This window comes from Cololabis saira, chromosome 5 (genome assembly GCF_033807715.1).
Source record: "Cololabis saira isolate AMF1-May2022 chromosome 5, fColSai1.1, whole genome shotgun sequence".
In the NCBI taxonomy this organism is placed as follows: domain Eukaryota; kingdom Metazoa; phylum Chordata; class Actinopteri; order Beloniformes; family Belonidae; genus Cololabis; species Cololabis saira.
In genome coordinates, this window is record NC_084591.1 from 6,947,420 (window position 1) to 6,963,862 (window position 16,443).

Here is a 16,443-nt window from a genome sequence, read left to right on the forward strand (position 1 = left end):
CGATTTAACGCAGAACCGTAAATATGGCTTTAAGATCCCAGGGAGTCGTTTACACCGTGTCATAAATGCATGCGAGCATCCGACTATTGCGTCGAGCTGCGTGACATCGGACGCTCTCTGTCCACACTGAAACCCTTAAACTCGCGGCCAGTTAGGACAGTCCAATAGAAAATAAAGCAATGGAATTGATTTTGACGCTGACGCTCGCTCGCATCGCATGGGACATGCTTTAATAGTTTATGCAGCCGGCTGCTCTTCTGCCCTTCTGCCCAGACCGATGCTTTGTTCCCTCCCCTGCTACACGTCATTCAGGCAGCCAATCAGCACAGAGCCTCATTATCATAGTCTCCCCCCTCAAAATCCCTCATAGAGAAGGAGTCTCCCAGTGTCCCTCTGTAATTCTGGGGACAGTTCAGTGCGGAGGACCAGAAGGATCGCTCTCGATTAACATGAATCTGCTGATAAGCCGGTCATCATCCTGGACCCTGAAGCCCTGCTCCCTCTCATCTACGCTTGACATCTTCTAATTGTAATTGCAAAACTGCATTGTTGCACATATATACATACATACACATTGGATGTAATTGTTCAACATTGTTGGTTTTAGAAGGTCTCAAGAACAAAAAGGTACTTGTTCATCTGACAGTTTTCTTCTTAGCAACAATGGGACGAGACCATTTTTTTATATCATTTGCATCTTAGTACCTAGCAACCGAGCACCCATTGATGTTAATTAACATAACACAAAGAAACCTCATAGGTTTACTTTGGATTCCAGTTGTGGCAAATCATTTTCAAACTAAATGTGTGAAAATTAAATAACATGTTTTGTCTCCTCATTCAAGTGTAAGTCATAAATGTTCATACGTATAAAAGGAATTACTGCCCACAGATGGGTTCATCGTAATGATATTCACAGATGTTTCTGGAGGATTTTGGAGGCAGGGGATTTTTCCAGAATACCCACTTTCATTTCTGACTAAATTATCTTAATCTTGTCCAACTTCAATGTTTTCCTTGAAATTGAATTTATGTAACAGCAACAAACATCTTTGCGATGTGATCACAGGGTGATCGCGGATTCAGTGTGATGGATTTTTGAGGAAAAAGTACTTATGGTTTTAATAAAGAGCTTTCCCTGTAATATCCAAATAAAGAAAATAAGTAAAAGAGGGTACAACAAACATCATTTCCATTCCTTCACCTGTGTTGATTTAATGGTTATTTTTCATTGGTTACGTGTAAAGTTGCTGATCACTTTTACATCACAGCAGTCTCACTTGATTAAACTGGTTTCATTTCTGGAACACTTCTTACAGATCTCTTTGTACGACTCTACAATGAATACTGTACAATAAAAGGAATATGTGAAAAGTAAGATTTGTGTTCTTAACGTTACTCCATGGGGGTCTATATTTGACAGATGATGTAAGCGTTCAGGGAGCAGTCGCGCGTCACTCGCCAGTAGCCATTGTCTAGCAGCGTGGTGCAGCCAGTATCCTGGATGGATTTATCTGGTTGTCCTCCTTCCCAGTTGGTGAAGGTGAGACGCTGGCTTTTCATGTCAGATTGAAAGTTTTCCACTGCCCTATTGTTGACGTTGATCCAGGCTACGTTAGCCACGTCACCAAACAGCTGAGTCAGGACGCGGTTCTCCTGGTCCTTGTGGGGTAAAGCCAGCTCTAAACCTTGTTGAGAGCAGAACTCGACGGCCTCCTGGAAGGAGCCTCTGAGTTTGTTGGACACAAAGTATTTCTGCCCAACCCTCCGTGTAAAGTCAAAATTTGCAGCTGAAATAGAGAAAATGTTGAAAAATCCGGAATAAAGGGACACAGAAACAAAAATGTTGTCATGAATAAAGTTGAATTTTCGTTCATATCTGTATAATGTGGACAAAATAATAATAAATGTATATCTAAGAAATACCGACATAAAGCAATAATGTTCACGTTACAGAAATGTTCCTTATCTGCATGATTTTACTTTATAAAATCTTAAAACATATAGTCTTTTGGTGGGATACTTACCCAGTTCAAACTTAGCTGTGGTCTTCATCAGTGTGTCAACATCCTGTGCAATAGCTCCAAAGACGTCTGGAGGAAACAAAGAACAGGTACTAAACTAATACAAAATGTGCAATTTTAAAAGTAAAAGGTTTTTAAAGACTGTAAGGCATTACATTATGTTTAGCTGATGCTTTCATCCAAGAAACAATGCTGTCAATGGTTTTGGAGAAAAATAAATCAAAAGGTAAATCAAAGTTCTTTACATCAACATTAAAAGCGGCAAGACACAATTAAAACATAAATTAAAGCTGCAAGCAAAGATGAACGGGCCCTCGCACTCTTGTGCATGTTCAGGCTGCAGTGGAAGCTTGTATGACTTGTATGTAGATTCTTCAGGCCTGGACATTTAGCGGATGAAACCACTCACAACTCTCTATATCAAACCATTCAAAAGTTATGGCAGAAAATAGGGACTATCACATATCTACCAATCAGAAAAAGGGGCGGGGCTAATTCATGCCACTGAAGGTAAAGTACTTCTATCATCTATCGTCGCCACGGTAACGCATGGAGACGCATATTTTGATGTATAACACACCTGGGTGCACGTTATGGTTCGGGCGAAGAAGCGGCCGAAGAAATGGCATAAATTTAGCCAAAATGACATGATTAATTCAAAATGGCCGACTTCCTGTTCGGTTTCGGCCTTGGCGCCAAGAGACTTTTCTTTAAGTTGCGACATGATACCGATTTTTGTGCGTGTAAGTTTATTTGTAGAGCACAATTTAACACAATGTAAATCAAAGTTCTTTACATCAACATTAAAAGCGGCAAGACACAATTAAAACATAAATTGAAGCTGCAAGCAGCGATGAACGGGCCCCATTAGTGTATAATGCTATAGGCCCACGCTGCAGGGGGACACCAACATGATCCACTGAGCGGTGACCATCACCCCTCCTTCTCTTTCCTTTCTCAGTTATTAATTAGAAGTATTTCATGGCCATCATTGTTGTCGATCATTCTTGTAGTTTGTTGTGCTGGTCTGATTCTCTTTTGTGCACGTTTGCAGGCCGGAGCTTCAAGAGCTGCATGCTGACCTGCAGTCCCCCCCTCTGATCATCCCACTGCTGCTTCCACCTGTCTGTGTGGATATCTGGTAGATGTCTGCTGAAATCCTCAACTGCAGCCCCCACCCCCTCTAACCACATCATTGCTGGCTACATCTGCTTATATAGTCATCCCTGTAGTGCCCCAGTTAGCCATTGTGTCTCTCCTCTCTCTGTTCTTCATTCTCTGTGTCTGTTCGCTCTCTTCCTACTCAGCCCAGCTGATCCAAGTCCTGGTCCAGGTTTCTTCCCTCCTAAAGGAGAGTTTTTCTTGCCACTATTTGGCTTAAGGTTTTTCACCCACTCAGGGAGATTTTACCTGCCATGTTTTATGTAATAATTGCTCGGACGTCATGTTATAGGTTTCTGGATAGCACTTAGAGACAACTTCTGTTATATAAAATTGAATTGAACATGACACTTGAACAGAGGGATTACATTTAATATATTATTATAGTTCAGATGGATACATCCTTCTTCATCCTGCTTCAGTGCTGGATGTAATTGTAGCCAAAAATACATAAATAAATAAACTATCTGTTGCAAACAAGACCAAAGTGAGGTGCATGGAAGAATATTTTAGACCAGGGGGGTTGGAGTATGTCATAGAAGGCCACATCAGCATTATTATCATCAGCAGTATTACCTGATCCGGACAAAGCAGGCAGCGCTGTGAGGATCATGTTCTTTGATTTCTCCAGTGCTTTTAACACCATCCAGCTTGCATTACTACGTAAACAACTCCAGAAGACACAGGTGGATGCCTCCACAATCACCTAGATTACAGACTACCTGACAAACAGGCCACAGTGTATGAGACTGAATGGTTGTTTGTCTGACCAGGTGGTCAGCAGCACAGGAGCACCACAGGGAACTGTCCTCTCACCATTCCTCTTCACGCTGTACGGCTCAGTTTTGCAGTACAAATCTCTGCAAATGACTGTTCAGAGTTCAGAGTACTGATGGACTGTTTTGTGGCATAGTGTGGGAACAATCATCTCATCTTGAATGTGAACAAGGCAAGAGGGAATTATTACTGATTTTAGGAGAGTCAGGATTAAGATGAATAGTTTTTCCAACATGGGTGTAGAAGTGGAGGTGGTGGAGAAGTATAGGTACATCGGTGTTCACCTGGACAGCAGACTGGACTGAAGATACAACACCAATCCTGTTTATATGAACGTACAGAGGACTTAACAGAGCCTCTTAAGGAAGCTAAGTTCCTTTGGGGTTTGCAGCAAGATGTATGTCTTCTATGACGCGTCTGTTGTGGAGAATGCAATCACACATGCAGTCATGTGTTGGTGGAGCAACATTGGAGTGACTTAAAAAACCTAAACAAACTGATAAAGAATGCTGTTCGGGAACCGCTGGAGATGATTGTGCAAAGGAGGATACTTCACAAAATGAAGAAGATCATGGACAACCCTGAGCATCCTCTTCACAACACAGTGATTCAGCGACACAGAACGCAAGAGGAGATCCTACAAACGTACAGGATATCCTTCAGACCGCTACAACAGATCCATCAGATCTTTTTACTCCTGGATATATTTTTATCATAACTGCCTCTGCACTTAACAATAATTGATGCCAGACTTGATCTGCGATTGTATTTCAACAACGTAAAATCATTAAAAACTCTTTTTCTTGGCGAATGTAAGCTGCATATTCAGCGTACTAAGAATACAATTCCATAAAACTGTATTAATCCCCCGTTGAGATCTGACATGTACTTGTATATTGTACTACAGCTGAACAATAAATAGCAATAACACATAGTATCTTATAATTTTTATATTATCAGAAATCAGATTCCTAGGACAGTTGTGTAAAAAATAAAAGAATCACCTCTACCACACATTATAACTGGTCCAGGCGGTCCAGGGGCTCCAGGCCTTCCAGGCCTTCCATCGCTTCCAGGCTTTCCATGGATTCCAGGGAATCCAGGGGCTCCAGCTGGTCCACTAGGTCCAGGTGATCCTAACACCCACACAAACAAAAACTATCAGAAGAACTGCATCTGCCATGTCTTTGTACACATACAAAAATAAAGACTAGTTTGGAAAGTAAGAAAGTAGAAACGGAGCAAAATAATACTGAATGAAGACAAGAATGGATAATTCATGTTACCAAATGTAATAACAGAAAAGGTGTGTGATGACATGTTTGAACTAAACAAAAATGGTGCATTCAAACTGTGATAAGAGATTTTACATTTTAAAAAGTCCATTATTGACCCTTTAGAAAAAAAAACATCCAAAATAAAACATTATCCATCACAGAGAAAAAAAAGAAGGAAACACACCCAAAAGAAGAGGAAACAGTCAAAAAGAGTAATTTCTGTATCTGCCTCCTGTTGTACATCACATACTCTTAACAACAACAACCCTCAATAACAACGGACAATTCTGCATTTAGCCAGATCTTCCAAAGCCCATGGGAAGTCACCTTCACATCCAGACAGCCAACAAACAGAGCAGTTTTTCTATAAAATCATATAGCTAAATAAAAAGAAGCAAAGATAAAATAAACAGGCTTGTGATCTCCCCCATCCTGAAGGACCACACGGTTAAGACATCAAAAAACCCTTTCAATCTTGGGAACTGCAGTGTTACTCAGGTTTTTTTTTCTTTTCTTATCCAATGTGGTAAAAAATAATCATGTTAATATTGTACTCTGTTGTAAGTTGTACACACCTCTACAAAGTCATATAGACACTGGCAAACAAATGGCAAAACATGCAAGGTTAAACATCAAATCTATCAACAGTCTTGCATTGTTTCTGTAGATATGACAGTAAAATTTGTAATTTCCAGTAAAAAGAAAACAAACTACTGAGGTCTCTTTTTCCACAGTTGAAAACCCATCATGTTCAACTCAATGCATGATCAGAGTTGGGGTAAAGGTGTCACGTCTGGGGTAAGGTGTGGACCCAAACGCAGGGAGAGCAGGAGGCGGGAGGCAGGAGTTGGCAAAAAACAGGATTTATTTCCAAAAAAAAGGCGAAAACAAGGCGCTGCTGGGCAGGATCAAGACAAACTAAAAAGGGATTAAAAAACTTGAGGAACAAAACGTGGCAGGAAACATGGGGAACAAACAGTACGGTCCGACAGGGAACAAGGGATTGACAAGACCAGATATACTCAGGGGATAACGAGACATGACGAGACACAGGTGCAGACAATCAAGGCAGATGGGACACAGGCGGGGCAAGACAGAAACTGAAAGCTGGGGGGAGTGTCAACCTTTGACAAAAAGTTGTGAAGTCAAAACAAACCAGTGATATTAACCTGGAGGTCCATCATTACACACACAGGGTGACGTGGAAAGGCCTTTAGCAACCATCAGGCACAGGACACAAAGCAGAAGACAAGACCTCATCCCCTCAGTCTAGGCTGGAACGCTGTTAAAAACAAAAACTAAAAAGAAACAGACATTTTTGTATTTACAGTTTTTATAAACTGTTTCCACAAAACTATAACTAAGAAATACATACAGTAAGTGACAATGGCCGGGTTTCCCAGATCAGTTAAGTAGTTCTTAACAGCGAAAGAGTTCTTTCAAACCTTCTTAAGGAGCCTGTGAAAGAAAATCGCGTTTCCCAGAGTTGCTCTTAGCTTAAGTATCTCTTTCATTAAGAAGGAAATGAAAGATGCTGCTGACCCAGTCTTTCCAACCATCTTAGTGAACAAAGACTCACAGATCCAGCCGCGTCAGGCAAATCAATATCACACCAAGCAATGAGATATTAAAACAATGCACCCCGCACAAATTTTGATCTATGTTATACTTTAGATTTATATTGTTTAGCATTTATTGGTGACAGCAAAGGGGAAAAAAAAGAAAAATAAGGAATAATTAAAGCTGCAAGCAGCAATGAACGGGCCCTCGCACTCACGGCCACCGCCCCCCATAAGTATCAGAAATGACACCACCCACGACTTCCTATGTCAAACCATTGAAAAGTTATAGCAGAAAAAAGGGACAACCAATCAGAAGAAGGGGCGGGGCTAATTCAGGCCAATGAAGGTCAAGGACTCCATACAGAATCTGATGACACCACCCACGACTCTCTATGTCAAACCATTCCAAAGTTATAGCAGAAAATCGGGACAACCAATCAGAAGAAGGGGCGGGGCTAATTAAGGCCAACGAAGCTTAAGGACTCATTACAGAGTCCCATGACACCACCCACGACTTCCTATGTCAAACCAATCAAAAGTTATAGCAGAAAAAAGGGACAACCAATCAGAAGAAGGGGCGGGGCTAATTTAAGCCAATGAAGGTCAAGGGCTCCATAAAGAATCTGATGACACCACCCACGACTCTCTATGTCAAACCATTCCAAAGTTATAGCAGAAAATCGGGACAACCAATCAGAAGAAGGGGCGGGGCTAATTAAGGCTAACGAAGGTTAAGGACTCATTACAGAGTCCCATGACACCACCCACGACTTCCTATGTCAAACAATAAAAATGTTATAGCAGAAAAAAGGGACAACCAATGACAAGAAGGGGCGGGGCTAATTCAGGCCAATGAAGGTCAAGGACTCCATACAGAATCTTATGACACCACCGAGGACTCTCTATGTCAAACCATTCCAAAGTTATAGCAGAAAAAAGGGACAACCAATCAGAAGAAGGGGCGGGGCTAATTAAGGCCAACGAAGCTTAAGGACTCATTACAGAGTCCCATGACACCACCCACAACTCTCTATGTCAAACCATTCAAAAGTTATGGCAGATAAAAGTATTCTAGGGGGTGCTGTTGAGCCGTTAGGCCACGCCCATTAATGCAAACCATGAAATATCAAATGTATCGCCAAGTCTGGCTTGCATGCAAAATTTGGTGACTTTTGGAGAACTATCAAATATGGACCAATCACATGAAGGGGGGGCGCGCCTTTTGGCGTCTAGCGTCACCACGGTAACACTTTTGAAAGAGAAAAGTAATGCGTGGTGTCGCAGGATGTACACGCACATTTTGATGTATAACACACCTGGGGGCACGTTACGGTTCGGGCTGAATTAACTGCCGAAGGAATGGCATAAATTTCGCCAAAATGACACAATGTATTCAAAATGGCTGACTTCCTGTTCGGTTTCGGCCATGGCTCCAAGAGACTTTTCTTTAAGTTGTGCCATGATACAGGTGTGTAGCGATTTTCGTACATGTACGTCAAACCGTATTGTGGGGCTTGAGGCACAAAGTTTTCCGGGGGGCGCTGTTGAGCCATTTTGCCACGCCCATTAATGCAAACCATGAAATATTAAATTTATCGCCAGGCCTGGCTTGCATGCCAAATTTGGTGCCTTTTGGGGAACTATCAAATATGGACCAATCAGATGAAGGGGGGGTGCGCTTGTTGGCGTCTAGTGTCGCCACGGTAACACTTTTGAAAGAGAAAAGTAATGCGCGTAGTCGCAGGATGGAGACGCACATTTTGATGTATAACACACCTGGGTGCATGTTACGGTTCGGGCCGTATTAATTCTCGAAGGAATGGCTCATATTGCTCCAAAATTACGCGATTAATTCAGAATGTTCAAAATGGCCGACTTCCTGTTCGGTTTCGGCCATGGTGCCAAGAGACTTTTCTTTAAGTTGCGACATGATACAGGTGTGTACCGATTTTCGTTCATGTACGTCAAACCGTATTATGGGGCTTGAGGCGCAAAGTTTTTTCTGTCTGAACCAACCAGATGACGGGTGGGCGCGCTTTTTGGCGTCTAGCGTCGCCACGGTAACGCTTTTGAAAGAGAAAAGTAATGCGCGTGGTCGCAGGATGGAGACGCACATTTTGATGTATAACACACCTGGGTGCACGTTACGGTTCGGGCCGTATTAACTGCCGAAGGAATGGCATAAATTGCGCCAAAGTGACACGATTAATTCAAAATGGCTGACTTCCTGTTCGGTTTCGGCCATGTCGCCTAGAGACTTTTCTTTAAGTTGTGTACTGATACAGGTGTGTAGCGATTTTTGTGCATGTACGTCAAACCGTATTGTGGGGCTTGAGGCACAAAGTTTTCCAGGGGGCGCTGTTGAGCCATTTTGCCACGCCCATTAATGTAAACCATTAAATATCAAATTTTTCGCCAGGCCTGACTTGCATGCAAAATTTGGTGACTTTTTGGGCACGTTTAGGGGGACAAAAAGGCCCTCCTTTCATCAGAAGAAAAAAGAAAGAAAAAAGAAAGAAAGAAAGAAAGAAAAATTCCTACAGATACAATAGGGCCTTCGCACTGAAGGTGCTCGGGCCCTAACAAGTGTGTTCCTGTATATGCTTTATGCATTACGCACAAATAAAACGATCATCATGAATATCATTTATTTGATAATTTGGCTGCTATACAGCATGTTCTCGCTGCAAATCAATGGCGTCGCCGTGCGCGAAGCAGAACTGTTTTTATGAACGCATTCGTGCGTCAGCACTTCAATCCCCTGGACGTGCTGTCGGACCGGGCTGTCCAGGCAGCCGGGACACCGATCCTCCTTCCCGAGCCCAAGCCCGGGCGCACCTATGTGATGACAGGGAAGCAGCAGCTGAAAGAACGGGATCCTTTGATGAATCGTTCATTACAGTCTCAAATATAATCAATGGTGTCGGTTTATATTAAAGAATCTTTTTGCCCAGAAGAAAAAAGAGCGAAGACAACGACCCATAACTATTTTCTTCTCTTGAAAAAACACACCTACACCGAGGCTTTAGGAGAAAAAGACGCTACAGAGTCGGGATGCAGCAGCATCAGAAGAGCAGGAATACGTGCGAGGCGGGGCTGATCTCCGCAATTAGAAGCCCTCCATAATTGTAAAAAGAATTTCACGTATCACGGGTTCTTTTTGGAACATAACCCCTGCGAAAAACCAGGGATTGCTGTAATTATGGGCATGCCAAGTAGTGGCATGACCATATTGCAATCGTCCAGAATGGCCCAAAGGGCAATGTTGTTAGCATTTTGCTAACAAGCTAAAGTCGCAAAAGTCCCACTGCGCACCAGCGGGTGTACAGCATGACCCCGCTCGGATGTGGCAAAAAAAAATCACCAAAAACTAAAACATGGCCGGAAAAACGAGGAAAAACATGAAAATGAAGGCGATATATTAGTATCTAGAAAAGGTTTCCCTTTTCTTATTATTCCGCACTTTTTTTCGTCCGTTAATGCGGCCCGAACCGGAATGTGCACCCATGCATGGCATACATCGTTGGATGCGTCTCCATCATGCCTTGATGGGCATTACTTTTCTCCGTAATAGGGGTTACCGTGGCAACGCTAGTTGCCAAAAAGCAAAAAAAAAGGCGAAAATTCAGACGCTTATTGCTCGGCCGAACTTTATCGTACAGACATCGTTCAAACTTTCAAACACTCAGCCCGATTGTCCCTAACCGACCGTACAACCTTATTATGCCAAGTATTACAGTTTTTGTGATATTGACCTTTCATTTTTTTTTTTTTTCCGTTTCACTTTGGACGCTTGTTGCTAGGCAACAGGTTATCGTAGCGACATCGTACAAATGTTTCCCGACTCGGCACGCTGTGGACTTCAACATACTCAAATTTCATGAAGCTGGGATTTAAGGAAATTTTATGTCAAAATCCAGGCCAAATGGCCCCATTCATTCGGATGGGGTTTTGTACCATGGTGAAAAAAAAAACCTATCCGTTAACGTAGCCTGAACCGGAACGTGCACCCATGCACGGCATACATCGTTAGATGCGTCTCCATCTTGCCTCGATGGGCATTACTATTCTCAGTCAAAAGCGTTACCGTGGCAACGCTAGATGCCAAAAAGCGCGCCCCATTAATAACTATTGGGAGCACAGGAATGAATGAAATACAAGCGTAAAAACACCTCAAACTGACATAGAACCACCCTAAACACAACCACTACAGCCCCAAACCAAAGCGGCGAGAGGGGACGAATGGGCGGTAGGGCATGCCCATATCAAAATTTCCCGAAATTTTCTAGTTCCACGTTGCGATTTGCGAAACTCGCCTTCTCTTGGCTCATGTTTTTGAACGCACACACACGCCCACCACGTTTCCGCCCGGTCTCTGCGTGTGGGGAAAAAAAGCCTCACTGTAGCCAGAAATAACGGAGTAACGCACCGTTTGGATGAAAAAGGGTCATTGAATTATATTTATCATCTTAATTTTTCATTATAACGCACAGGCAGCAGGGAATTAGTGCGTTAAGGAGCAGTGCTGCGTGTGAAAATGCGCTGATAGTGATCGGTGATCGATTTGCCTGGCATCGATTGATTTGGTTTCAGAACCGGACAGCTGCTCCAAAGAGCTTCTGAAAGAGCGAAACTAAAGAACGGTGTTAAGAAGTCATCTGGGAAACACCCGTATCTTAGGGTTCTCTCTTAAGTGAAACCTTCTTTGAACCTCTCTTAAATCCTTAAGAGAGGTCGGATCTGGGAAACCCGGCCAATGAGAGTGTAAGCAACGTCCACGTGGTTTTTATTTTAAAAGTTTGGAATAACACATCAGGAATTTTACTGCTGTAACACTGAGACGAACTCGATGCTCTGATGCACGACGTATGTTGCAAGTTCCAGGATTCAACCCACCTCAAGAAGCCGCTAAAGTTTCCTCAGAGACCCCACCCAGGTTTATTTTTATGAGGATCCTTCTGAGGAGGACAACTTCAGAAATCAGAAATCAGAAATCATCAGAAATAAAGGACTGTTCTATGCACAAATTCTCTTTTTAATATTATTGAATATACATTCATTCTTAAGTCGTTTCGAGGTGATAAATTGGTTTCAGATATCTAATTCTAGAAAGCAAAAAGACTCACAGCGCAAACAGGAATTTTCTCCAGGACGTTCTGCTCTTCTGCTGTATCCGAAGAAGAGATGAAGAAAACAGTTGAGTCACATGACGGATCAGAGATCCAGCCCAGTGTAAAAACAGCTACAGAGGGGAAAAGAGACTCACATGGTCTAAAAGCCAAGACGCTGCAGTGAAAGAGTTCGTTTGTTCTTAGACTTAGACTTAGATATGGACAGAATTTATTTGTCACTCCAGATTTGCATTGGAAAGTTTTATGTTAAATTTCTTTACGTTTCATACTTCACGTCTTATTGATAAATATTAAAGGATAATATTAAAGGAAATATTAAAGAATAAAAGGAAAATTAACTTTTAATATTTGTTTATATTTCATATTATTTTTTTTATTTAATAATTGAATTAATTGAACCGCAATCGGCGAATATAAACTCAAGAAACAATAAAAATATTAAAGCTGCAAGCAGCGATGAACGGGCCCTTGCGCGTGCAATTTGCACCAATTAAGTCAAGGACTCAAAACTAAGTCCGATGACACCACTCACGACTCTTTATGTGAAACCATTCAAAAGTTAAGGCAGAAAATAGAAACTATGAAATATCGACCAATCAGAAGAAGGGGCGGGACTAATTTGCACCAATGAAGGTCAAGTACTCAAAACCGAGTTCGATGACACCACCCACAACTCTATGTCAAACCATTCAAAAGTTATAACAGAAAATATATTTTGATGTATAACACACCTTGGTGCACGTTACGGTTCGGGCACTGAAGCGGCTGAGCATAAATTTCACCAAAATGACACGATTAATTCAAAATGGCCGACTTCCTGTTCGGTTTCGGACATGACGCCAGGAGACTTTTCTTTAAGTTGGGCCATGATACAGGTGTGTACCGATTTTCGTGCATGTACGTCAAACCGTATTGTGGGGCTTGAGCCACAAAGTTTTCTAGGGGGCGCTGTTGAGCCATTAGGCCACGTCGATTAATGCAAACCATGAAATATCAAATTTTTCCGCCAGGCCTGGCTTGCGTGCAAAATTTGGTGACTTTTGGGCCACGTTTAGGGGGGCAAAAAGGCCCTCATTTCGTCGGAAAAATAAAAATAAAAAAAATGAGAAAAACTTTTTTTTTCCTACAGATACAATAGGGCCTTCGCACTGTAAGTGCTTGGGCCTTAATACAATTAATAATAATAATAATACTAATTAAAGCTGCAAGCAGCGATGAACGGGCCCTCGCACCCTTGTGCTCGTTCAGGCGTGCTGCAGTGGAAGCTTGTATGACTTGCATGTAGATTCTTCAGGCCTGGACATTTAGCGGATGACACCAGCCACGAATCTCTATATCAAACCATTCAAAAGTTATGGCAGAAAGTAAGAACTATCAGATATCAACGAATCAGATGAAGGGACGGGGCTAATTTGCAGCTATTATGTTCAAGGACTCAAAACCGAGTCCGATGACACCACCCACCAGGCGCGCAGGAAGACGTTTTTGCCAGGGGGTGCGGGGTGCGGGGGATTCTCCCTTAAGAAATCACTTGCCCCTCCCCTGCATGAAGAACAGCTGACAGTGCGCACAAGCTTTACCAAAACATAGCGAACCAACCATCTACAGTAATAAAAGAACATGACTATAATTATTATCATAGTCACATAGGCGGCGGGTGACTGAAATATTTGGTGAAGTTATATACAGGGAGGAATCCTCGCGCCGTTTTTTTTCACCCAAAAAAGTTGCATAACAATGATTTGAGCATAATTTGACCAATATAATAGCAGGATTACCGGCAGTGCAGTCTCCTCCTCGTACCGGGTCATCGCTGCTCAAATGGCCGTTTGCACCATCAGGTGTCACTGGTAGCACAGCTGTTGGCAGCAGCTTCGGCAATGTTTTGTATCTGTTTCTCTTTTGGTTTAAAAAACGTATATCCATCTTGGTCTTGACTTGGAGCTTTGTGTTGTGTTTTGAAAGGAGCGCTGCTGGCTGTGCATTTGTAATCGGCAGCAAAAATGCAGATGTTTACAACAACATAATGCATTGCGGTTCTGATCACCTGAGCGGTCCGCAGACCAGGGGGGTGTGACTGGCTACTTTTCTTTTTTTTTTTTAATTAAAATTACCTCTATATTCAGCCTTCATCTCAAATGTGGCTTACAATGTAAGCCACATGAACAGAAACAGCAACCACAAATATTTATATATTTATAATATTTTATTGTCATTACAATTTTTCAACTTTCGCCACCAGGGGGTGCTGCAGCCCCTGCCGCACTCCCACTTCCGGCGCCTATGCCACCCAGTCTTTATGTCAAACCATTCAAAAGTTATGCCAGAAAATAGGGACTATCAAATATTGACCAATCAGAAGAAGGGGCAGAGCTAATTCAGGCCAATGAAGGTCAAGTACTCAATACCAAGTCCGATGACACCACCCACATGTCTTTATCACAACCCGCTCAAAAGTTATGGCAGAGAATAGGGACCATCAAATATTGACCAAACCTATCGTCGCCACGGTAACGCTTTTGACTGAGAAAAGTCAGACTGACGAAAGAGACAACAAAAAACACATTTAAATCTTAACGTAGCATTCTGAGACATCCTGCTGTAACCGCGGCTGCGACTCATCAACAGACTTACTTTCGTCCTGCCGTTCTGGGTCTGGGTCAGACTCTGGATCGTAATTATAGTGCCATTTTTCTTCTGTGCTCAGTGCAATGCTCTGCCCAGAGGGAGGCTTTGTGTCCTCCCCTGCTACGCGTCATGCAGGCAGCCAATCAGCACAGAGCCTCATTATCATAGCCTCCCCTCCTCTCAGAATCACTCATAGAGAAGGTTAGAAACTGAAAAGATAAAGACATGGCCCAGAGGCTGAATTTCTAATTTATTTAGAAAAAACAATCAAAAGCTTGTTTTTAAGACATTCAAGGCCTGTTTAAAATAGACATGAAATGCCATAATAGGTCCTTTTAAGTTTGGGATCTGAAGATCTGAAGATGGGATCTTTTTCTGTTTACCGACAACACCACCTTTGATTAGGGCCCAAGAACCCGTATTAAAGGTCAATTATCACCTCTACAAAAGGACACTATGGTTCGTTCACTCAGGGAGGGAGATAGGGGAAAGAGTTAAATAGTACAAACAATATTTTATTATTTAAAAAAGGCACATTGGTTGCGGCAAAATAAAAAAAGGAGCCCAAATTAAGGAAATGGGAAAGGGTTTACGGACTACGCCTTACCAGCTGACCTCTGGGCATGAAAGAGAAGCAAGATGTAGGTTTTCAGCATTCACACATCATGCCAATGTTGGTCTTCAGGTAAAGCATTGTACTACAGTCTTGAAACTTTGCTACTTGGAGGAGAAAAACCACAAATTGCCTAAATCTATGGGGCTCGTCCGGGAATTGAACCCGGGACCTCTCGCACCCAAAGCGAGAATCATACTACTAGACCAACGAGCCACAAAACACTTATCCGGCAAACAAAAAATCACGGTCACATCCTCAGCAGCAGGCGCTATCATTAATAACATCACCAAGGATGATGGTTCTGGATGTCAATAACCGTAATCATTAAAATAAAAAAATGTTGAAGCAGAACAGCCATGAAGACCATTTCTACAAGTGTTTGAACCTGCATTTTTATATGCCTCATACCTGTCTAGATGGTTTTTTATAACATTAAGGGGGAAAAGAAATAGAAACTGAACGATGATCAATAACCTGCTGCACAGTTCCTGTAGTTTAGTGGCTATTGTGTTTGTCTCACATGAAAAAGGTCCTTGTCTGGTTCTACCAGGCTGAACTTCTGGATCAGGACCTATCAGTGAACAGAGCATATCATCCCCTGGAAGATTTATAGCACTGTTTTGTATTAGAAGAACTTAATCAATGACAGCTTTTTTAGCAGGAAAACCACAACTGCCTACGGTGTGTGGAAGAGTCATTTTTATCTTATTGACCATTGTTCATATGTATCAGTCATGCATATCCAAAACAGGTTCTCTCCCCGTCGGGGAATCAAACCCCGGTCTTCTGCGTGACAGTGTAAACAACATTTATTCAAATGTACAAATTGTGACTTTAATGTTCCTCTTCTGGCTGGAGTGGGTGTTTGAGGGGCTCAGGGGTGTTTTTAGTAAAATTCTCCCTGAAACATACCGTAGATGACCATTTAGTAGCCCAGGCGTTTAATATGCTAAATCCACTTGGACCCCAGGCGTTTATAAGAACCAGGCGGGTATTTGCACCAGGCTACAATTTATTTTTGCAATGAGCAGCACCAGACCATTACTTGCAAAGAACATGTGAGATCACCATAGTACCACTGGAACTAAAATTGTACACACTGTACACAACACAACACCTCACGACGAGCTCCCGATCACAAATCGTGAGATCGCAAGAAAATCAAGCGTGTTTGAAATCCTGGTCGCTCCTCGCGAAGGAATCACAGCTGAAGCAGCTGCGACCCGATTGGACTCATCCTTTCACAGAGAGCATGCGCAATCTCTG

General features: G+C 42.4%; 1 protein-coding gene and 1 non-coding gene across 2 annotated transcripts; both read right to left on the reverse strand.

The window, feature by feature from the left end:
• Nucleotides 1-1,145: 1,145 nt before the first annotated feature.
• Nucleotides 1,146-11,975, reverse strand: LOC133443705 (mannose-binding protein C-like). Its single transcript, XM_061720865.1, has 5 exons — nucleotides 11,928-11,975; nucleotides 6,409-6,537; nucleotides 4,967-5,098; nucleotides 2,028-2,093; nucleotides 1,146-1,790 (listed from the first exon to the last, which is right to left on the reverse strand). Exons 2-5 carry the CDS (start codon nucleotides 6,497-6,499, stop codon nucleotides 1,411-1,413), a joined length of 669 nt encoding a protein of 222 aa, XP_061576849.1. The 5' UTR covers nucleotides 6,500-6,537; nucleotides 11,928-11,975; the 3' UTR covers nucleotides 1,146-1,410.
• A 3,343-nt stretch (nucleotides 11,976-15,318) lies between these two features.
• trnap-ugg (transfer RNA proline (anticodon UGG)) lies at nucleotides 15,319-15,390 on the reverse strand. Its single transcript has one exon. It is a non-coding gene; the product is annotated as a tRNA-Pro (tRNA).
• Between the last annotated feature and the right edge of the window lie 1,053 nt (nucleotides 15,391-16,443).

Excerpts from the sequence above, each read along its gene's own strand:
- LOC133443705 (XM_061720865.1), bottom strand. The coding sequence starts at position 6,499 with ATGAGGTCTTGTCTTCTGCTTTGTGTCCTGTGCCTGATGGTTGCTAAA. Across the intron at positions 5,099-6,408 it reads GTGTAATGATGGACCTCCAG|GATCACCTGGACCTAGTGGA; the intron begins GTTAATATCACT and ends TGTGGGTGTTAG. Across the intron at positions 1,791-2,027 it reads CACAGCTAAGTTTGAACTGG|CTGCAAATTTTGACTTTACA; the intron begins GTAAGTATCCCA and ends TCTCTATTTCAG.